Genomic DNA, 23,895 nt, shown 5'->3' on the forward strand with positions numbered 1-23,895 from the left:
TATGCAAACTAAGAAACTTTATTTTTGAAATTTCAAGATTTTATTAATAATGTCAACAGTTAATGCAATATGTCACCAGAATATTGTCTTTCAATAACTAGAATAGCCAGTGGATTGTTGTACATACCTAGGAACCAGGCATTTGTGCAGTCATATAGTGGGTAAATCTAAAAATCATTGAACATTATACAGCTTGTTAGAGAAATCATAATATTCGAAAATCCCTTGCCGCTAATGGTATCACCTAAACATGTTTTTGTAAATGGAAGCAGTCAGCAATGTAGCCAGAAAAACTCTAATCGAGGTTGCTCTTATGTCCTTAAGGACCACAACAGGGTAATTACAGAATGGTGGTTTCAAAAGCAACCCAGAGGATGTTGCTGAAATATTTCATCATAGGAATATAGGCCAGCCCCAACATTCTATTCCGAGTTCAGTGTGCCGTAAAGTGTTCAGTGTGATACACCGACTTCGCCCAATCAATACAATTTTTGTGTTCCTGGACATTATCCACCGTCCCGTTTTAAAATTGGTCTGTGTGCGTGAATTATATATTGTTGAGACTTGCTTGTTGTAAGTGTAATAGTGTGTATGATGTCTGTTTTTCTTATGAATTTTAATATTTTATAATGTAACTGTTTTAATGATACGGCGTGCCAGTATGTGTGGAATGGCAAGACATGAATTTGACAATGGTTTTTCCACGACCCATTTGTGTTGTCCTGACAACTTGAGCTATCTGTGAGAGGCCTGATTATATGTTTTATTGGACATAGGACGAATAATGTGTAGCCATCACGAATTTGTAATATGTGACGTTTTATATCCAGCCCTACGGGGAGATGATTGGATCCATGAAGTGAAAATAGATGTAAATGTAAACGATATTTCGGAGATTGGATTCTGTCTCCGTCTTCAGTTGAACCAAATCGATGAAGCCAGTCCCAATTACCTTATCAACTCAATCAACAATAATTACGAATCACGCTTACTCTAGTGATAAAAATAGCTTAATAGTGTCACCCAATTTCGCCCTATTTATCTGACGGTTGGGAATTTTGCTTCTTCCCGTGTGGTCATGCTGGGCAGCACATTTCAAAGTTGTATGAGAATAAAATCGTCCGAAACCTCCACCAAGGTACAAAATTCTGGAAAATGGCTGTATCAGGCCGACGACCTGAGGAGCGTAAATCTTTAGTTACAATAGTGCAAGAATGTGGGATTAAGCCTTTTACTAAGAAGAATGTTCTGTTCTATTATAGCCCAGTTCTTGGTGCTGTAAGCTACAGTTTTCTGTCTGTAAATGTTATGAATCCTGGTCTGGTGGCAAGGTAGGTGAATGTAGCTGTTAGAATTAGTCTTGTGTAGTAATTTGATATTCTCAGTAGTAGTGACGTGAGTGATGTATATGTTAATATAAATCACGTATGAATTCTGTTAACAGATTCATTCCGAAGCGTGATGTAACAAATGTCCTGCTTCTTAATACATTGATTGGATCCGGATTGTACATTTATAATCGGCCACATTTAAATGCTGCCCCATTGAAACTACGGATTGCTTATAGGTGAGTTGTAATGGTATTTTCCAACTTAGTAAGTTTGCTGGGCCATGGCTCGACATAGGATGCCTACAATTATTAGGCCGAAGGAAGCAAGCAAGGCAAATTGCAGTGGTTACAGGATCGAAGTGAAATAAACGGGGATAATCAGAACAGTGTAAGACATGAAGCCAGCAGGCATTGCAGGTATAAAAAGAGGGAATATCTGAAAGACAAAATTGGTGAGCTTCCAAAAAACAGTAAGAACTAGACCTGTATAGAGGAATAAATTTCTGTAAGAGGGGTTACTAACCTGGAAGTAACTTGGTGAAGGATGAAAATTGTAATCTGCTTCCAGGTTCCCACAACATTTTGAATAAGTGGAAGAACTACTTTTCTCAGTTATTGAATGTACATAGAGTCAGTGATGTTGGGCAGATAGAGATATATATACAGCTGAGCCATTATTACCTGATCCTAGTCCTTTTGAGGTTAAAATTTCTACTGCAAAGTTGAAAAGATATAAATTGCCAGTTAGTGGTCAAATCCTAGCAGAACTGATTCAAGCAGAAGGTGAAATATTACATTCTAGGATCCATAAGCTAATTCATTTGGAATAAGGAAGACTTGCCTGATCAGTGGAAGGAATGTATTATTGCACCAGTTCCAAAGAAGAGTGATAAAACTGACTGTAGTAATTACCAGGGGATATCACTGCTGTCATCTTCATTGAGAATTTTATCCAATATCCTCTCAAGATTAAGACTATATGTAGATGAAGTTATTGTGGTTTTTGATCAACTACTGATAAGATCTTTTTTCAACAGAACAGTCATTACTCATTTGGGAACTTGTAATGTGTAAAAAGCTATCCTGGCTGATTGGATAGCTTCAGTATAAGTTATCATGTTTTTCTGTCTTATCATCTAATGCATCTTATTTTTATGTGTGAAATAAAGCAGTTTTATTCACTTAGGCTTGTTGTTGGCAATGATAATTCAGACTGGGAGCTAGTTCGCTCTGGTGTGCCACAGGGTTCAGTCTTGGGACCTCAACTTTTTAATATTTATATCAACGATTTTCCCCTTGAAATAAGAGAATTTTTTGAAGTCATAATATTTGCAGATGACATAAGCATTGTCTGTACAGCCAAGGACTATAATAATTTAAAAATAAAATTAGATGATATTTGTAGTCATATGAGTAGATGGTTTCAGGCAAATCTTCTTGCATTAAATCTTGACAAAACAAAAATTATAAAGTTTACACCAACAATACATACTGATTATCCACTAACAACTATGCTTCTTAACACAATACTCAAAACAGCTGAAGCTACAACATTTCTGGGTTTACAGATTGATAATCATATGACTTGTAAGGTGCATGTAAATCAGTTACTTCATAAATTGAGTATGGTTGGATTAGAAATGCGAAAATTATCTTACATTCTAAACAAAAATAACTTAAAATCTGTTCATTATGCATATTATCATTCTTTAATGAAATATGGCATAATATACTGGGGTAATACCCCTGATTGTCTTAAAGTTTTTCGTATGCAAAAGAAAACAATAAGAATAATGATGGGAGTTGGACCAACTCGCTCATGTCGTGATCTGTTTAAGAAGCTGGGAATATTGCCAATTCCCTGTGTATACTTGTTATCACTATTGACTTTTGTTGTAAAAAAACCGTGACAAGTTTTTGATAAATAATATATACACAATTGGCACCAGGAATAACAATCTTTTTCATATGCCTGCTTCTCGTTTGTTGTTGTATCAGAGCGGTGTGTATCACTCAGGTGTCAGGTTCTTTAACATGTTACCAGACAGTATCTCAATGTTAAGAACAGATACAGATCAATTTAGGGTTGCTTTAAAAAGATGTTTATTAAGAAATTCCTTTTACTCCATTGAGGAATTTGTTGACCATGTAAGAAGCATAAAGATAAATGCACAGTCAGAACATATTGTGGGTCCTGTCTGTGTTCTGAGTCAAGGGGGCTGTTCCCAATTGTTTTAACATCTAATATTTAAACTAAGAATTGGAAGGTTGAGTTGTATCAATTCTAGTTGATTGATGTTGTCAGCAGAGTTAATATTTTCCTTTATAATTTGTTATAATTTGATTGACAACTTGCGCTTTTTTGCAAAAGGCCTTATTTATTATTTTATATTTTATATGTTTTCTTTACTGACAACTTGTATTGTTTTCCAGGAGGCTTGATTTATTGTTACTTTGTACTTTAGATTTTACATATTACATTTAATGTGTATCTGTACTCTACTGTATGTGACTGTTTGTCTCTGACATGATATATGACAGTTTTTATATCCAGCCCTATGGGGTGACTGTTGGATCAAAGAAATGTATCTTAATAATAATAATAATAATAATAATAATAATAATAATGTGTTAGTATGAAGTTTGACAGCTCTCAGAAGTAAACAATGTCATTTGTGTAACCAGTGCCATATTAGAAGATAATCACTGAGCGGCAGTTATGAGACTGCTCAATAAATTCTCTGTTCCTGTGGATTGTAATGTTACAAAAATCTGACTGTGAACTTGTCATAGTTCAGTTTCGTGACCTCCCACTCTCTTTCGCCGATATCCATGTTAATCTTAGAAAATGATAAGAACAGTTCATTTTCAAGCAAAACTTAGTGCTGTGCTGTTAGTTACCTTATGATACATGAACATTGTAAAGATGATGATGATACCGCTACCTTAATGCCTTTCTCTTTCAGCACCTTCGGTTCTCTCATGTTCACGTTTGGTTCAGTTCTCCTGTGGGCTGTACTTAGAAGTGTACTTCCCCATAATGTGACACTCTGCAGCCTTATTGGACTATCCTCAGGAGTCACTCTTATTCGAGTGGGACAGAACTACTTAGATTTTGTAGATTCACAGCTCGAAATTGATGGATCTGCATAAAATACATGATAAAGTCTGTTCTTTATGTAATAATTCTTATTTACACGCTTAATGGTAGGATAACGTTTCAATTTGGACATTGAGCAGTGAGACGTGTTGTACTAATGGCAGGCTATCAAATTATGTGCAAGAGTGAATCTGTCAGAATTAAGAAAAAATACAGTTTTCAGTTCAGGTAACAAATAAACTTTTCAGTAATATGTTCTATATCTCGATTGTGCTCTAGTCTGTAATAAAGGAATAGAGACATTAACCTTCATGGCATGAAGTTCCTGGCGCTACACAAGAATTTTCTATCTAGAATGCTGTATATTTGCTCCACATTCAGCGTCATTTGCACAAAAATGAGTTCTGTGCATCAGCAATTTCCCAAGGTGGTCTCTAGCTACAGTAGATTGAAATCTTTGTGTTGTGTTGCGTTGCTTAGTTAAATAGATGTACTACTGTCATGTAATATGTTCTCTGTAATTGTTTAATAGAAATCTGACATAATTAACTCCACTATGGACCATCAGAGTTGTACGAGGCTAAGTGATGCGTGATGGTTTTGTATTTACCGTCACACGCAAATCACTTCTCCCTTTTGAAATTATTCAATTTATTTGTTACAAAATGGGGGCAGGATAACAATTGCAGTTTTAAAAGTATTGTTAAAATAAACTTGTTCCTCAAAAATAAGCTGTGTGCTGTACTACTGATCCTTGCACATTTAGTCATTATAATCAATGCCTTGAAGTTTTTAAGTATAGTGGTGTTAGTATATAATAAATATGCTGTATTTTGTTTCAGTATTAAACACATTTTCTGATTTGCTGGTATTTTAGATCTTATCCTACTGGTAAACTGATAATAAACTGTAATTACTCCGTCCATCAAGCAAATGTATGTGGACTTAGTTCTGGCTTCAGCATTTTTCAATTGTTTTTTAATTAAAAATCAGAAAGAAATTGTGAAATAAATAAGGTACAATTGCATTAATTTGAAGGTTCCTACATGTGAGATAAAGGAAATAAAGGCTTTTGAGAAAAATCAAATGAGGAACTGCAGTATATCCCATGGTTAGTATAATCAGCTCCATATAAAAAACTATTGATAATCAGTACAAGAACAAGACAAATTGTACAGGTGAAATGTGAAACTAGTTATATGTAAAATTTGAGATTTTCATGGCAGCGAAGTTTCCTAATATAGTCTAGTGGGTTATGAGACCAAGTAGTCTGATAGGTAGTTACCAGTGTTCTGGAGGAACATAATGGTTCAATCTTCCACTTCAGCATGAAACTAGAGGCAATGTGTTCCTCTGAAATATCAGTACATACCTACCACATGGAACACTACAGTACAAAACTATTTATCAATTATATACACCAAATAAAACTATTGTATGTGAACTGAAATTAAAGTTGTAATTATACTGAAATACACAGCTTCCACGTCTTTGGTTTCTGCCTTCGGTTTGAGAATAGACCAACTCTTTCCTGATGCAGAATCCAGCCCGAGGATTCAATGTTTTTGACAGAAAAATATGACACTACAGTCCCTTGCAAATCACAGATTTCATGTATCTGTTATTTTCCATTTATATCCAGATTTGCTGATCATGGTATTTGGGTTCTTGTAACAATATTTTTAATGTATATATAAGAAATGTCAGTGGCTTCAGCATTCAGGAAATACATACTTACTGAAAACAGGGCTGTAATGGGCAATTGAATCCACTTCATAACCTCACACCCTCTTTACATGATTCCTTTTAATATTATCCTTATCTGCACCAAGGTGTTCCAAGTGTTCTCTTCCCTCCAGAATTTCTGAGTAAAATTTGGTTATACAGTTAGGTTCTTGCATGCATTAGTCATGGCTGCAATTTCCCGAACTTCCCAGTTTCATGCAAACCTCTGATTTCTAGGAATGTAACATTGGCAGAGGCTTGCATTTCTTCCACCTCTGACTGGATTCGGACTTGGCACAGCCCTTGCAGTTCAACAGTACAACTGACAATGCTGCTTTGGATGATGCAGTCATAATTATTTAGCAACACTGTATCAATTACAGAAGTTGTGTACATGAATGAGATGATGAAATATTACAGTGTTACTATTAGAAGGTCTACATACCATCTGGTGTCATCTGTTTTTGATGGCTAAGAACTGTTTCTAATGTTTCTTTAAGGTTAACAGATGTAGGACTTACCTATCCTTTAAGGCCGCGCCATAGCTCAAGCGGTTAGTCGCTGGCTTCCCACCGTGGCGGCCTGGGTTCGATCCCGGGTCTGGTCAAGTGGGATTTGTGGTGGACAAAGTGTCGCTGGGGCAGGTTTTCTCCGAGTACTTCGGTTTCCCCTGCCAATCTTCATTCCACCAAATTCTCCATCATCATAATCACCCGGAGCAGGTACAATAGGCCAATCAGTGGCCGCAGTGCCGAGTGGAGCCAGCTGGACTCCACCCCCCACTAAGCGAATTAAAAAAAAATACCTTTCCTTTATAATTGTTGAGTTTGGCTGAAACCCACATAAGCATGGTACTTATCTTAATGAGTATGAATTACAGAAATGTGCGCTTGATTCATAAAAATATAGCTCATTCCAGTTTACATTTTCATCTCCTGTGGATATTAGTAGTCGTATATCATTATTTTTTTGTGATTTATTTTACAGCAGGGTCAGAGGAGAGCCTCAAATGGTAGGATGATTACTGAACTGGAGAAAATTTGGAAGCAACTGTGACCTGACCATGGTAATATCCTGTCATTTGCCTGGATGGAGTGCAGAAAACATTAAACATATCAAGAGAGCTATTGTTCTGATTATAATCTGAACCAAGCATCTCCCACATACAAGTCTAGACCATTACCACTACACCAACCTGCTCAACTTCTGTACAACTTTGATGAGGGTTTCAGATGGGAAGGTTGAAAGGTTGCTTATAGTAATGTTCCATACTATATGATTTTTATAAAATTTTATTAACATCAAAGAAATATATAAAAGCACAGAAGTCACACTGTTGTACTGTGCTTGTTTTCAAATTTATGATGTGATTTGATGAGCGGAATGAGTTCATACACAAAAAAACTGATTATGCACATTAAATGTCATTACACTATATCACATTCATACAAAATCAACAGTCTTGTTGATAACAATAACAAATAAATGGCAGTCACTCGACACTGTCACACAGTGGAGACAGAGACGGGCCATCATGGCACCTGTCCCATGCTTGAATTCTATGTATTGGCAGATGATATACAGATTTTGTACTGAAAAAAATAATCCTTGTAGCTAATACCATTTCAAAATAAGCTATGTAATTACACACACAAAATCCTCCAGTGAACAGAAGGTGAGGCAAGTCACAGCAGGTGGACCATGATAATTGTTTTGCCTTCTCTTAGGGAGGGGTTAAAAGATTCAGTTGCCACTGGCAACCAAATAATTTTGGCTGGTGACAATTTTCACACTTGGCTCCAACCAGAACTTCCAGTCATCTTTCACATGTATCTCACATGACCTGTCAGCCCACCAAGCACTGCATCTATATATTTAAACTGTTTTTTGGAGCTTGTATTGTGGGAACCCATAATATAGTTAAGTAACCACATGTCTTGCTTCCAGTTGTAATCAGTCACACAGTTCAGCTGGAAAATACTGTTTCACCTGTATCTGGCCTCCAGATTTTAAGAAATTCTCAATGACTGTATAAGAGGTAAAGAACAGTGCTTGAATTGGAATACTTTTACCTTATAATACCATACAGGATGTTTGTGGGGACACATGGTAGTGTAGTTGGTTGAGGCACTATGCTACCAGCCAGAAGGTCGCTGGTTCAATTCCTGATGAGGTCATTGAATTTTTTCAATTTACGTAATCCTTCCAGCTGCAATATGGCCCTGGGTTGGACTCAACCTCTAACAGAAATGAGTACCAGGAATTTTCCTGGGGATAAAGGGCAGTCGGTCGGCATGTGAGGCTGACAACCTTGCCGCTATCTGTGAGCTGATTGGCTAGATGTGGGAACCTCGACGTCTCACACCCCTATGGGTCCTCACAGCCTCTTACAGGGATAGCTTTACCTTACCTATTATAGGATGTCTGTTACTTCTGTGTCTACTCGACTAAATGTCTGATATTTAGAAAACTGCAGTTGGAGTGGTCAAATTACAGTGATGCCCCACATTACAGAAGCATGTTCTCGAATACTAGTTTGTATCTTCACCATTTGTAACTTAATACAGTGCAGCCACCCATTAATATTCATTGGCTTAAGGTTTTCACTCCCTTAGATGTTCGCTTCCAATTCAAGCACTGGAAATAAACTTGTTTGAAGTTATAATTCATGTAATTTCTGCCATTTTGAATAATATGATTACACAGTAAAAACCATCTTATGTGACTAGTAATGGATCACATTTAACACATGCAGTTTCTTTAATTTTCATACAGCTTCAATTTGAAGTGTACTTAAATTTGTTTGTAAAGTATAAAACACCTCTGAGGGTATGTCATACACCTCAAGCATGTAACCTTATGAAAGGCAAGTCCTGTGTGTTCAACAAGAACCCCACCATGTGCTGAAAATAGATTCTAGTAACTCTGTAATGATTATATGATGATTTATGTCACTGATGATGACACACCCCCAGATGTTGTGGACACAATATAATTACATTTTTACACAGGATGCTTGAGAAATGAATGGGAAAATTATGTTCCCTAACTTATCTTGCAATCTACACTGTACAGTTTATACTGTACACAATTTACACTTAACCCTTACAGAAATCAGCTCAAATAGTTGGACATCATGGAAGATTTGATGTTCTTATGGCAATGATAATGAGGATGTGATGCCATGCAGTCTGGCTGCCTCCATTTTCAGGGTTATCTGTTCTCCCATTCACTCTTCCCTTGATCAAGCCCTTCAGCGGGTCACTACTCCCTACTGGTTCACTCAGAACACTCATTTCTCCCATTTGCTCTACCATTAAGTTCTTTACAGTGTCAATATTCTTTACACCCTTCCCGCTTTCTCCTTGTTCCCACTGGCTTGCTCAGAGCCCCAGTCTTGTTCCCACCCCCCTCTCCATATGTCCATAACATTTTTGCCAAGCTTGGCTTACTCTTCTACCATACTTTCCAAAACACTGGTTATATAGTAAATTCTAAAGGCCCTATGATGGTGTATAACACTCAGAATTACTGGGTTTTCAGACTTTGTCTATCCTCCTGTATTCTAAAAACTAGAAAACATAACATTTTGGAAACTGGATCTGTTTCCGTCCTTGAGTGAGGGGGAGACATCTACTCTGTTAGGTCCCCTAGAAGGAGCTAACCTCAATCACTGGGCAACCCATGTCAGATTCACTACAGCTATTTAAACACCTTAGACCAGACTATGTTGAAGGGAGATAACAGGAAAATATGCAATAAAAATTGTAATGAAGCACGCATATTTGTGAAACTAGAATAGAAAAGGAGGTAGAAATCTATGCTACTAACCTAGCCAACAAAGCAAGTCTATGAATACCAATGCATAGAACAACTTTTTACTTTATGATCATTTCAGAAATCCTTACTTCTTACCTAATCCATTTATAAACATTGAATATATTTCCACTTTTACCATTCCAAATTTGTTTCACTCAACCATCAAAGTTATCACACAGCCAAATGCATGATTCTGTAAAGGTCTGTAACAATGGTTAAATCATTGTATGAATATTATACTAGACATTGTCCATTCTCAGGAGTATCTGATATGCAGTGTTTCAGAAACTGAATCTGTTTTCATCATTAGGCACCAAGGGCGAAAGCAGCCTAGTGAGGTGGACCCATTAGAAAGATTTGGTCGCACGCAATGGATCCTTCCTATCAGGCTCAGCTTTATAGGCACCCCCCCCCCCCNCATGAGCATGAAACCATAAAAAGGTGTTTGTAAATGTTTTTCAAAAGATATTAAATGCACAGGCACATTTTTGGCAAAACATACTTTAGTTCTGCTAGCATTAACCTTACACATGGTTCACAGATGAATTTTGGTGATATACCACAATTTAAATGTGGCAAAATACTTGCCTAAAAATGCTGCAAAAATGGAAAATTGTCCAAATCTGCCTACATAGGTGTTTAAATCCACAAGTGCTGGCAGAAATGTTGAAACTTGCCTCAAATTAGAACACAAAAAGGTGTGCATCCAAGTGCTGTTGCAAGGTGACTGGTCCCCATCATGAATACAAACTGTATCCATTTTATAGATGCTTACTATAACAGAATTACATCCTTGAACATGTGTGCACAGTGATGGAATACCTTAAAGCTGTATCCAGTCCTGAAGGTCTTGGCTCAAGAATGGTTTAACATGACCTCACATCTGTTATATAACATCTCTAAATGCAAAATTTCTATTGCTTTGTCTTTTAAATATATTATCTCAACACACTGATTACCACAGCTGGAAAGTTACTGTTAGCACTATTGCATCTATGCTGCCAGATTTAGGAATTTCTCATGAGGTATGCAGAAATTAAAAATACTTTAAGCTAGATTTCTATATCATATCTTGTGATTTGTTTTATCCACTGTCTAGAACAGTGTTTCCCAAAGTGCTGTCAAAAATGCTATGATCTAATTATGCTGCATATACAGTGACAGAAAAAGGCCATATTAAATTAGAATAGAAAAAGTACTTCATACATATAATTAAGGTTCATCATTAATTATATTTTTAAATTGCAAGGTCACATTTTAATAATTTCTTATAGGTTGTGGGCCTCACACAATTTTACTCACATCAAAAGAGTCTTACACTGAGAGACTCTGTAAACCACTGACCTAGAGCAATGATTGTACTGCTTCATGGTACCATTATCCTGTTTGCAGACAGTGTGTAATGACAGAAAACAATTTTATGAATGTTCAATTCAGCTGCTTGTAAATGAGGAAACCTGGGAAATTCACCATTGATAATAAAAGTGCAAACTGTATCTACAGTTTATGTTATGTACAGATATGATTAGTATAATGAGCCATTTTTCCTAACTCACTGGGTAGGATATTTCTGAAAAACAGCTTGTAACATAGCTTAAGCAGCATAATTACTTGCTGAGAGCCAGTGGCTTAAATTCTGAACAATGTATTCATTCAAATTACATTCAAACACACGAAATTCATGCCTGGAATGGACATATAGTATTTATATGTCATTCCAATCAATACCAAACAGTCATATTTCAAACATCCTGTATAACTTCATCTTTGTGTATTACAAGATTCTCAATGAAAAACAAATTTATAGATCCATGTAAAAATGAAAATAAAAACTTCAAAACAACACTTTATATTCAAAATTCACAAAAGCATAGAAATATGAAAGAATATTCTTACTAAATAAATGGAAGAATATTCCTGCTAAATAAATGAACACTGTTCATAATATGCTTCTTGTGCAGCTTGGCAGTGAATATCCATGAACACAATACACAACAGGCAAGTGAAATTCACTTCCAAAACCAACTAACTTCAAACCAAAAATAAGACAACTTCTTTCCTGCAGTGAACTCTGTATATTGCAAGTTACTCGCTCTTGCTTTACAAGTATGCCACATACTGTTTGGCACATCTTCCATTTTCGAAGCCCTTTCCTAATTCTGGTAAAATTTTTAATAATCTTATTTTATGCTATAAAACATAAAATTTGAACCACCATGTTTTTATATACTTATCTCATTAAATGACCATAAAAAAGATCAGATAAATGTTACTGACATAAACATTTAGTATTTTATTTCATATACACACTTTTTTCATTGATGAAATACTTTTTACTTGTGAAAACATTTGACTCTGGCATAAAGAACACACACGGATGTACATGTAGATCTTCCCACCAATGAAGATTACAGTCTTCTTCAGTGTGACATCATGTTGCTTGGTAAATAGGTACCAATAATTCAGAGGAACCATGAAGATAGAAGCAGCAAGTTCCTCCAAAACTTTGACATCCATTTACCATAGAACAAGGCATCACATTCCAGAAAATATTAATGTTCAGAGGAAGTACTGTAAGAACCTCGTATCTCACTTGCCACTATTATTTTAGAAATAAGACTGTCTAATCTTCAAAATCTGTTAACGAACAAATACGATCAATAATGAAAGGCAAATTAAATTCACTTTTAGAGGGAGATCTATGGGAGAAAACAGAACAAAATGCCTTAAGCAGCTACTGCAAGACAACAAAGACAGGAAAGAGACAGAATTTCAGCAACTGTGGGTTAGTTAGTTGGTTTAAACACTTTCTAAACATATGCATGACTTATTCATCTTTCTGCATCATTAGGAAGGCATCAGCAGAACAAATTACATAGGCTGGCAGTACAAATCACAGGTTCCATCAAAGCAATATCCAATTGCATCTTAATAAATGTTGATTTTCTCCTTCATCATATATAATTCTGCAAGTGAAGACAAAAATGCCATTCCTTTCTTTCAGTTACAGTTTCAAATTATGAGACACAGAAGTTCAAACCATCATAATACAGCAACATAAGAATATACACTTGGAAATGCATTTGCTTCTTTAACACCACTGTCACCACCAGCTCAGACTACAAATTATTGACTGGTACAGTGAGTAATGAATAATGAACTGGAAATGATGTGGAATTAAGTGACTGTGGCCTAGCTTGCGGTACTATCCCAGCACATGCCAGAATGGATCGAGGAAAACCATGAAAAGTCAGTCAGAATAGCCAGTGGCCTGGTTATGACACGAAGGGGCACCTTCGAATTACAAGTCAGAAGCGAGACAGATTGTGTCAACTTGTTCAGTTGATCATGGAATCGAAACAAAGAAATAAATGCAAATTAATTCTTGGAAAGAAAGGAACTGAGTTGCTAGGAGACATTACAACTACATCCACCTTCACAGTGCACTCAAAGCAAATAAATCTGATGCTGCAAACAATACACTCACTTCAAAAGACATGCAACATAACATAACACTCATTTTAGTGATTTAACATGGAAATGACTATCAGATTTATAAAACAGAACGTTGTGTACAAATTATGATTATACTTCACTTATATTTATTTCGAAATCAGTGATAATGTGTCATTTACCTTTGATTTCTTCTCTCTATAAATAAAAATGTAATCAAGTATACTGCAAAATAAAACCAGAGAACAGCTCTACACACTTTGGCCAGGAAAAGACTGAACACAAGAGGTGGAGGCATGATCTAGCCGTCTGCTCCCCCACTCTATCTGCACTGCACACTTCTCATCCATACAAAAAGATCAGGTTGACCTCCTTGTCTTCCAAGAATTGTTACTGTCACTGACTTTAATAATATATTGTGACTTGAAGGCTGAAAGCTGGAATAAAGGAACAAGGAGAAGTAGCCATTGCCTAGCACGTTTCCACAGGAACAAATAAACGTGCAACTGTTGAGGAACTGTTGGAAGTGGTGTTTTCTGTGTGGTACTTACCAAAAGTATATATGAGGACCAGCAGCAGTCCAGTCAGTCTTCAGAATTACTTTACGATTGGCGGTTTACTGTCAATCAGTCTGTTTTGGCAACAGCTGTAACTGTCCCACTGCTACGCAACTTATTTTAATGTAATCAACTTTATTAATTTGAAAGGTTAATTGTTCAAAATGAAATGCAGTGAACAAGGGTAGTGAGACATAGGTCAATTCTTGTATGTAAGAGTAAGCGTCTTCCCATGCTTACAACAAGAAACAGGAAGACACCCGTCTAAGGTTTATTAGAGGAAAGTTACGTTAAAGAATGGCTAAAGAAATCCTTTGTGAATTCAATACTTGGCAGTTTGTGCATGCCATAACTTAAAAAGAGTGAAGTTTTTAGGGCCCAAGTGACGCTTAAGCATTTGTCAAATTCTGACAGAAATACACTGGAGTCAAAAATCCTTAAACTCTTGTAAGCTTTAAACAGAGTGGAGGAATATGTAATTAAGATACTCCTATTTTTCAAAAATAGCCAATCACTAAAATTTAAGGGTGTGACAGGGCAGTGACGCTGGTGAAAGCCAGGAATTGAATGTCCGAGGAAGCTTCATGTTTTAGCGTCAGTCGGAAAGAGGGGCTCGTAGGAATCAGACGCAAAAAGTCGGAAAGCTGCACTCGTTAGAATCAGACGTAAAGAGTCGGAAAGCTGCACTCGGTAGAATCAGACGCAAAAAGTCACACATTGGGCTCCGAAGCAGTTAGACATAAAAGTTACTGATATTGAAGTTGTATGAAGAAGTGGTTAAACAAGTGTTCAATAATATAATTCGTCTAAACTTGATATGTGCCTTTGTAGTTTGTGTTCATTTATTCCTTCTCAGAGTTGTGGCCCGTTCAAGGCTCTGAGATAAAGAGACCCTCAGCTCTACCAAATCAACAAACCTCACCTCCTTAAAAATAACCCTGAGATAAAATTTAGTACAGGAAAGAAGTACCTACAAGTTTGACCAACGTGTGTGGGAGAAGAAGAAGAAGAAGAAGAAGAAGAAGAGAGAAGGAGGGAAAGACGAAGGGACGGTAATAAAAGAGGTGTCAACCATCGTGTCGGGCTCAATGTCACAACAAAGAGGCAAACCACAGGAAAGGAGCCAGCAACATCCAGCAGCAATCTCGGAAAAAAAAATGGTAAAGTCGGAAGGAGCGTGAACCTCGAGAATTTCATCACCAGACACCGCAAAGGAGGTAAACCAGCACCAAAACTAAAGGTTAGTACAAAGTGCAGCATGGCGAGCCGATCACTGCGAAGCCAGACGGCAGATTCTTGCCAGGAGAGTCATGATTCACCGGCAGGGGAGGAAGTCAGCCTAGTCGCTAGTGACCAGCCTGGAGAATTAGGCAATGTGGCAGACAAAAGTGAAAGTCCTCAGACCGTGCAACCAGAACAATTCATTCAAACAAGCGCACAGGAACTTTCGGCAAAAGAAGCGGGCAGTGTAGAGCAGATGCTTGCAAGGTTTATGGCAGCAATAGAGCAAAGCCATAATAATCTGCAGGAAAGCCTCAAAACAAATAATGAAAACATTAATAATGTAAAATCAGACATTAATAGTGTTAGATCAGACCTAGGCGAAAACATTAACAGTGTTAGAGCAGATCTTGGCGAAACATTAACAGCTTGAGAGCAGACATGAATACCAATCACGAGCATGTCAAAGCCGAGATTAGAAAAATTAGAAAGGACATTCAAACCGAAAATGAGAAATGAATTAAAGATTTCAAGGCCAAAAATCAACAGACAAAGCAGGAATTTTCGGCAAAGTTAGATGCAGAAGCACGGCGGATGACCAACCTTGTAAGCCAGATGCAAAAAGAGACTGAATCTGAGTTGTTGGCAGTGAAGGGACAAATTCAGGTCATAGTTACAGACTTAAGTGATCAAATGAAAGAACAAAGGTCAGAAGTAAATGACCGGTTTGACAGGTTAGGGCAACACCTCGACAGTAGGCTGACACAACAGAAGGAGTGCTTTGAGCAAATGACCACGCAGGAGAAATCCGTGTTTGAGGGCCAATTAGAAAGTGTAAGTGCCAAAATTGTGGCATTAGAGAACAAAATTTCAGAATTACCGCGATCCTCAGTGGTAACTGAACCACAAACTGCAAACCCTAACGTTCAACCTCCTTCTGTTGCCAATCAAAGTGACCTAAATAGGGATATAGTGAAGAGTACCAGTGTTCGAACTGACGGGAACCATGTGTGTTCGTGTCAGGGGAGCAGCTGTAATGAAAGTGGCCGATGTAGTGTAATTGTGAATCGAATGCATGAGTCTACGGAGTGCACCCAAGTGTCCAGTTTTCTCAGCACTTCTGAGTTACCATTGCCCATATTTGACAACTGTTCTGACACAAACCCGGTTCTACATCTGCGTAGACCGGATGAGTATATAAAGTTCAAAGGCATACCGAAGGCTTTGCAGCTGGCAGTTGCCTATCGCTCCATTGTAGGTCAGATGAGTAGACAATGGGTCGAGACCGTATCCATAAATCTGCAAGATTATGAGGCATTCAAAAGGGAATTTTTGCGAGTGTGGTGGTCACAATCAAAAGAGGCGTTAATGAGATGCAGCCTGTATCAAGGGAAGCACAATCAATATTCAAATCTATCATTGTCAGGATATTTCCTCAAGCATGCGACCATGGCGTCGTACCTTGACCCAAGGCCTTCGCATGTTGAAATTATAGAAGCTTTAAGATATCATTACCCAGTTGGAGACCAAAGGGCAATGTTATCCAACCAATTATATACAGTTGAAGCAACCCTTGAATTATTGAGAAGAGAGGAAGAGGTAAGAGAGGGACGGTAATACAGCCACTGCCTAGCAACGGCTTGTGAACAAACAGAAGACTTTATGCATGCAGTAGTCATAGTGAGCCACAGAGTATAAATTAGTGAAACTGTTATAGTTATTTGTAGTCACAATTTATAAGCATTCAGTATATCTAATTATGTCCAAATCCTGTGTCTAGTCACTAACACATGACATTACAATAAAAGTAGTGCTCTAAATTTTAATCAGTCTTAATAAAAGTATAATGACATGAAATATCAGTACAAATTCTTAAAAGACTGGGCCACAATATATGTTACAGCTGATGAAGTAGGGTGAAGGCATGCAGAGGGGGCAGAATTACTAAGCAGACATATGACAGAGAATGTGCATCAATTCTTTCGTTGATCTGCCTTCAGTGACCAATATTATGGATTAAAAGAGTGTTTTTTTTTTCAATCAGGATAATCCAATGGTATCAACTCATACAGAAACTTTCAGAGAAGAATCAACTTTTAGGTGTGAGAGAAACAACACAATCATACTCCTTCAACTTGGTTCAATATGCAAGGTGGACGAATGCAAAGGATTAAGTTTCAATAAGTGCAAATCCTTTAGGCTGGCTGATACAGACCACTACAACAGTTGGCAGAGAGGGGGAGGCCGTGCCTTCAACTGGGCTCAGAATGACACTGACGATGTGAGAAAGCATGTCCACTTGGGCAGAAATTGCTGTCAATGGCAGTGAACGGATCAAACAAACTTAATGGGACAGCTAATGCAGTAAAAATGTCAGGGCTCCACTGACTTGACATGCTTACTGATCTTGTATTGTGCCAACTACACAAAATATGTGAAGCTTCCATGTGGGAACAAGATTTCCAATAAAGAAATTATGAGCAACTGGAACAGTTTTGTGGAAATGGATGAAATCTGTTCTCTGATTTTCTATAATTTATGTTATAAATAATACCCAACAAAAATATAGAAGAATTATGTTAAGACAGTCATAACCTAACTTCACTCCACAAAACACAGACATCTGAGGGAACACATATCTGGAAACTGAAATATCTGCTCTTTCTGGAGTATGATCGAGGTCCTCAATTTATTATGGTGAATTTACAGGATGTAACATTCTTTCAGCTTAACAGGGGGGGCCAAGAAACATGGCGGTGCAGACTTATTACAGTCTGACTGACATTACTTCTGATTCTACACAGAACCACTGATTCAATGTCCTTCTTATACCTGTAAATTCTAGTTTTGGTCTGCGGAACGGCCAGCAGTCTGCTCTGCAGATGAAAAAGTTGGGAAACACATCTCTTTAAGATATTTGTCAAGGGACCGGTTGCCACTAAACTCTCTAGGAAGAAGGCAACACATTACATAATCCCCTAGGTAAGACCAAAAATGTAGGGGCATTAGGGGCATTCATGTCACAGAATTTCATCCACACAGAAATCATAAAACATGACCATAAATTCACAAGTATGAACAAAAACTTACAATACACCCCATAAATTCTTTTTACAGAAATTCTGGATAAATACTGTTTTTAAAGTGCAAACTGTGAAGAACAAACTATTAAGCTAGAACTATTTTTGAAGGAACAATTATTTAAGAAGTTCTGATGGCATGTGTGCATGGGTCACTAATGTGGGGGGGGGGGCCATGGGTGGTCGTGTAGATGCTATTCCCACTGTATTTTAGGCTATGCAGAGCACTGCCTTGTTTTAAAGTGCCCTGAAAGATGTGAAGAAGCCATCATTCCAGTGCAAGTAGTTTTCTGAAATTTGTAATTTCCGACAGACAAAGAACTGCATTTTTATTACAACTCTGGACCATAAAGTTTCTGTAAAATATATCTCAACTTATTAGAGTCATATGGGAGTCAAGAGAAGAACAGGTCCATGTAACACGGGTAGTGATTTACGTCACAATGCAGTTGGTACACAAAGTATACAGCATAAAGTGATGGGACAGCTGTTGAATCAGAAAGAATTCAGAAAAAAGAAATTTTGGTCTAATCAAGGTAGTATCCTGAAATTTACCTGGAGGGACTGAGGAAATAAACATCAGTCTGGATAGTCAGTGCCCCAGCCGAGATTTGAACTGAGTACCTCCTGAACGTAAGTCTAGAATGTTACCACTACATCAGCTTTTTAGTGGTTCATGTTATAGAATTTCATGATTCGGACAATTTTCAAGAACATATACCTGACACAATGCATGGAAGGAACAGCTGAAGTGGATAGTTACCCCCGCTTCACATGCCACTCAATAGGAAGTATGCAGGGCATGAAAGCGAGGTTTTGTATGTTCTGAGACTTTGGAAATGGAAGTAAGTGGTTAGCTTAGCGGCCTCTGTAGTCTAGAGGTAACGTTCCCACCTCATGACTCATAGTACGCGGGTTCAAATACCCGGCAGAGGTCATCGAATTTTTAAGGGCGGAAAAATTCAGGGAACAAATCCTCCGGGAGGGATTTTAAGCCGTGGGTCCCGTGTCGTAGCTTTACGGCACGTAAAAGAACCTCATATATCCAAAGGAGGTCACTGAGCCAAATTACGGACGTTTCCCGCCCAACAGCAGTCTCTAATACCTCTGGTAGATGGGGGAAGCATTATAGATCCCTCAGCTAGTAGAGCCGGTCTCGCTGGCTGGGCGGGACTGATTGTAAGCACCAGTACCGGTAGGATATAGAGACTGGTAGAAATCACAGAGGGAAGCACAATGGACCAATACAGGTCTCAGTGCATGGGGAAACCCACCCTCTCCAATAACTAACCAAGTGGTTACCTTCACATCTTAGTTGCGCCACAGAAGGAAGCTATTTGGGCTCCAGAGCAAGTCTATACATAATGATACAAAGAAACTTTTTCAGCATTCCTGCCAGTAGACAAGTCTGAGCTACCCAGTTTATACTCTACTGACTGAGCTTCTATTTATCTTTAAAAATTCAGTTTAGAAAAAAAAAATAACCCTAACAAATAACTTCAGAACAGACCCATACCATTTTCCACTGTGGCAGTGAAGTATAATATAGTGATACAGAATACATATTAAAAAGGCATGGCACCATAATAAGGGTGAGCATGCACACGCACACATGTACGTGCACACGCATGCACGTGCACATATACACACACACACACACACACACACCCTCACCCATGTGCATTATTAAAAAATTATTTATGAAGTGCAAAAATACTCAGTCATAACCATTACATGTATTGGAACCTTACAGACAAGTACATAATATGTGATTCGTGGTTCCCATGGCGGTGTTTTCTGGTGTGAGGCGGTACAGTCTGCTAGATAGCTACCAACATTTTGGAGAACCGTATATCTTCGGTAAATGAGAGTAAGCAAAGCTCTGGAGAATGTATGGTACAAATATGGTGACAGCGAGGAACAAAACTGGAAATTGTGCAAACAGATTGAGCAACGACAACAGTGCAATGAATACTGGCCCTTCTAAGGGCCACTGTGTCCTTACTCTGTGTCTCCTGACTTCCCTATACCTGCCGCTGCTTCGCTCAGAACCATTCCTTCTCCCACTCACTCTGCCCTTACAAAATGCACTTTAAGGGGCCAGCACTCTCTAGCCTGTTGCCCCTGCTCCTACGAGTTCACTCGCAGCCCTGCTCTTGGTGTTCTCCCCTTCCCTGTATGCATGTCATTTTCTTCACATTCAACTTAATATTCCACCACAAAGACAGAGGCAGAAATTTCCTCCAAAATTATGGTAATCATCTACCAGACTACATAGCACCACATTACAGAAAGCAGTGATCTTAAAGTACAAAATACTTTAAAGAACAAATTACTTTCAACTACATTACATTTTGCAAACAGCTCAGTAATGAATAAGAGGAAATGTACATCATCGTTATATAATCAGATGAAATAATACATAATTTGTATTCATTACTGAGCTATGATCTGAATTAAAATTTCCTAGCAAACAGCAAGATAAATTTTCATCAAAATTTCCTTGACAATGTGACTTAATTAAATGACAGTAATTATCACTTAACAGAATTTCCCCACAACACTTTTCCATGCCATTTAAAATCACATAGCCTGACACTACCAGACCAGTCAATTCAAACCCCCCTTTATGCAATATACACTCCAAGTCATAAAATATTATATACAAGAAAATTGTCAGAGCTGTTGGAAAGCTAACTCATCTCAAAATTATAGTAATTCTTTGTTGTTGAGAGTATTTCATTTAAGCTTAGTTTATTATTTTCTTTTCTTTGCAACATCCTAACACATTAAGTGCTGTGGGAACATTTAATTTTACCCTTTTGCTGTGTTAGGCATGGCAAGTGTGAGACATGTCACATCACAACACACACTGCAGTATTATTTGCTTCCATTTTTAAAACATTAAGCCTAAATTTTGCAGCAATATTTAGAACAACACATATCTATTCCTCCTGGAATTAGTGAAAAAACTGGACTAAATTAATACTACTAGAATCAAATAAAGTTTCTTTCCAACTTTTTAGGTTAACAATCTGGTAACTGGGGAAAGAACTATAATGTACATCACAAAAGAATACAAAGAAGAAAAATAAAGTCTGGGACTGTTAACAAGTAGACACCAGTAACATATCTTCTCTAAAATGCCAAGCACATCTAAGTGAGTTATTAAATTCTGTTCCAAGGGAAATCCTGAAAACATTCAAATCTGGTTGAATTCACTGCTTTCAGATTTACACTAAGCCAAGTTCAGAACTCTTAATACTTTCACACTACCAATGTCAGGACAAGGCCCTGAGAAATTCTTTCAATGTCCAATTAAAAAAAATCACTAGCATCTTGATATAAGAAGACCATCAGTTAAAAGTTTATTTATGTCAGTTATGCACGTACCTAATTGTAAGGCACTTGCCAGGATTTTATTAAAAATTGTAAGAATTATTTATACCCATTTACATTCTTAACTTCTGAGCTTACAGCTTATCCTTGTTCTTATTTTCTGTATTGAACAGACACCCAAACAAAAAGTTTATTTTTATACGATCAGGGAAACATGTGTTTCTTCCTCAAATATGTAATTTTCACTTAACTTCTTTGGAATTAACATATCACCAGACAGTAAAATTAAGTGTTCTGTTGGAGGAAAACCAACCTCAATATGTAACACATTTTATATTGCATGTGTGTACCATAAATTAACAATCTGGATAAAAACAGAATCACTAGCACAGACAAGCGGGCAGCACCTCCCAATGCAGCCAGGCTCTTGTTCTCATTATACCTGCTTAGTGACACAATGCAATGAAACTTAAGGGCAGGGTGATGAAGACAAGTTAAGGATAGACAAGGCAGAGATAAAAACACTGCAAGACTCAGCTGGATATGCATGATTAGTCAAGGAAACTAAATGTTGAAATACAAGACATATTTAAATTCTATAACGAAGCTGAAGAAAAGAAACGGAAGGACAACATACATAGAAAGGGTGCATACAGGCTGCCAATGGTGGTTCAGAATTACTGTGGAGGCCTACAGGGGAAGGAGTACAGAGGAAAAACAATAAGACTGTGGTAAGATGATTTTCCAATTGCTATAGCTGCATAATCTGTACAGAAAGGGAAAATAAAACACAGCACAAACCTTTCCAACCTATACAATGGACTAGCAAGAATGGGACCACCTCCTGGGCTACTACATTATCAAACAGGGAAGGTCTGCATACCATGATCACCTGGGAAACTATGTTAATGGTGGCACAAATCTCTATTAGGACCAGCCCTGCTAGAAAGGGCAAAGGGTAGGGCCCAGACCAAAGGTACACCCTGTCCTACAGGTTATGTAGCAGGTCTGAAGCTGACAACCTCACCGCATAAACCCATACATATTTGGAAACCTAACAAAGGAGGCCAAGTGGATAATTTACAGAAACGGCCAAAAAGAGGTTATAAAGTGAAGATATGGGAGTAAGAGAAAACCAGAAAATGACAAGCACATATCGTAAAGGTGGCCAAGGTTCTTAGAGGACATAAGCAAGAATGGATCAGGAGAAGAGTTTGGGCGGGGCGGGGGGGAGACAGCACAATCTTGTGCCATTGCTTCTATTACAATTATTTAAATATCAACTTACATAAAATAACTTTAAAAATTTAGAAAGAGCAATTATTTTTACAAGGAACAAAACTAATAACCAATAACATTCTTAAATCCTTGCTCTTTACTATAATATAAATATATGCTTTGTCTGTGTCGCTGTATATCAAAATATACATAATAGTACATGTCACATTTACATTTGTAGCAGTGACTGACAACTTCATTGCAAACCTAAACATAAGTTACAGATAACACAGTCTTAACTTGTGCCACAAGCTGCAGCATGTGAAACTGTATCGCAATAGGACATCTGGCTGAGGCGCAACTAGCACAACCCTATCTGCGTCAAAACTCTGCACAACTTGGTTTTCAAGAGCTCTTGCATCAGACATGTCCAACTGTTTGCCTCTCAACACAATGGCATCTGAGAAGGGAGTTTAGTTTATGACATGAATTAGGAATGTAAAAACAGACGGAAATATGTTAGGAAAAGTATGCAGAGCACACAATTCTGGCTTTCTCACTTCATTATGGACTCCAGATGAGCAACCCTTCCAGCCACACCATCTAGTTCTTCATGACAACTTACATTGCCTAAAAAATAATGAAAGTGATGGACGTGTATCTTATAATTTGTTTCTGTTTTACCATCCACCATGCAACAATGTTAAGATTTAAAATTAAATCGTTCTTAAAATCTGTGACTCCACTACATGTTTTTGTCTACTAGGCCATCAGGAAACACACTGATATTTGGGGAGGGGGGACTGCTTTGCCTTCCGTGCTACTGTGATTGGTGTTTTCGTATTTATAATGTTTCTACGTGAAGCTGACATACTTCCTCCTTCTACGCCACAGGTACCGCTTTCATGCCTGTTGTCTATCAAGTGTGCAGTGTGGATCTTATAACAACATTAACATGTACATATTTTAGAGTTCTTACCATCAAAATAAACTTCAACCAACTCCAATTAAACTTAATTTCATATTAAAATTATAACCAGCAATCCAACAACA

At 37.6% G+C, this 23,895-nt stretch overlaps 1 protein-coding gene across 1 annotated transcript; it reads left to right on the forward strand.

Moving 5' to 3' along the window:
- The first annotated feature begins 425 nt into the window (after positions 1 to 425).
- On the forward strand, positions 426 to 5,513 carry LOC111866124. Its single transcript, XM_023854758.2, has 4 exons — positions 426 to 573; positions 1,263 to 1,331; positions 1,445 to 1,567; positions 4,297 to 5,513. The coding sequence occupies exons 2-4, from the start codon at positions 1,309 to 1,311 to the stop codon at positions 4,481 to 4,483; spliced, it is 333 nt and encodes a 110-aa protein (XP_023710526.2). The 5' UTR covers positions 426 to 573; positions 1,263 to 1,308; the 3' UTR covers positions 4,484 to 5,513.
- The last annotated feature ends 18,382 nt before the right edge of the window (positions 5,514 to 23,895 follow it).

This window comes from Cryptotermes secundus, unplaced genomic scaffold, assembly GCF_002891405.2.
Source record: "Cryptotermes secundus unplaced genomic scaffold, Csec_1.0 scaffold318, whole genome shotgun sequence".
Classification (NCBI taxonomy): domain Eukaryota; kingdom Metazoa; phylum Arthropoda; class Insecta; order Blattodea; family Kalotermitidae; genus Cryptotermes; species Cryptotermes secundus.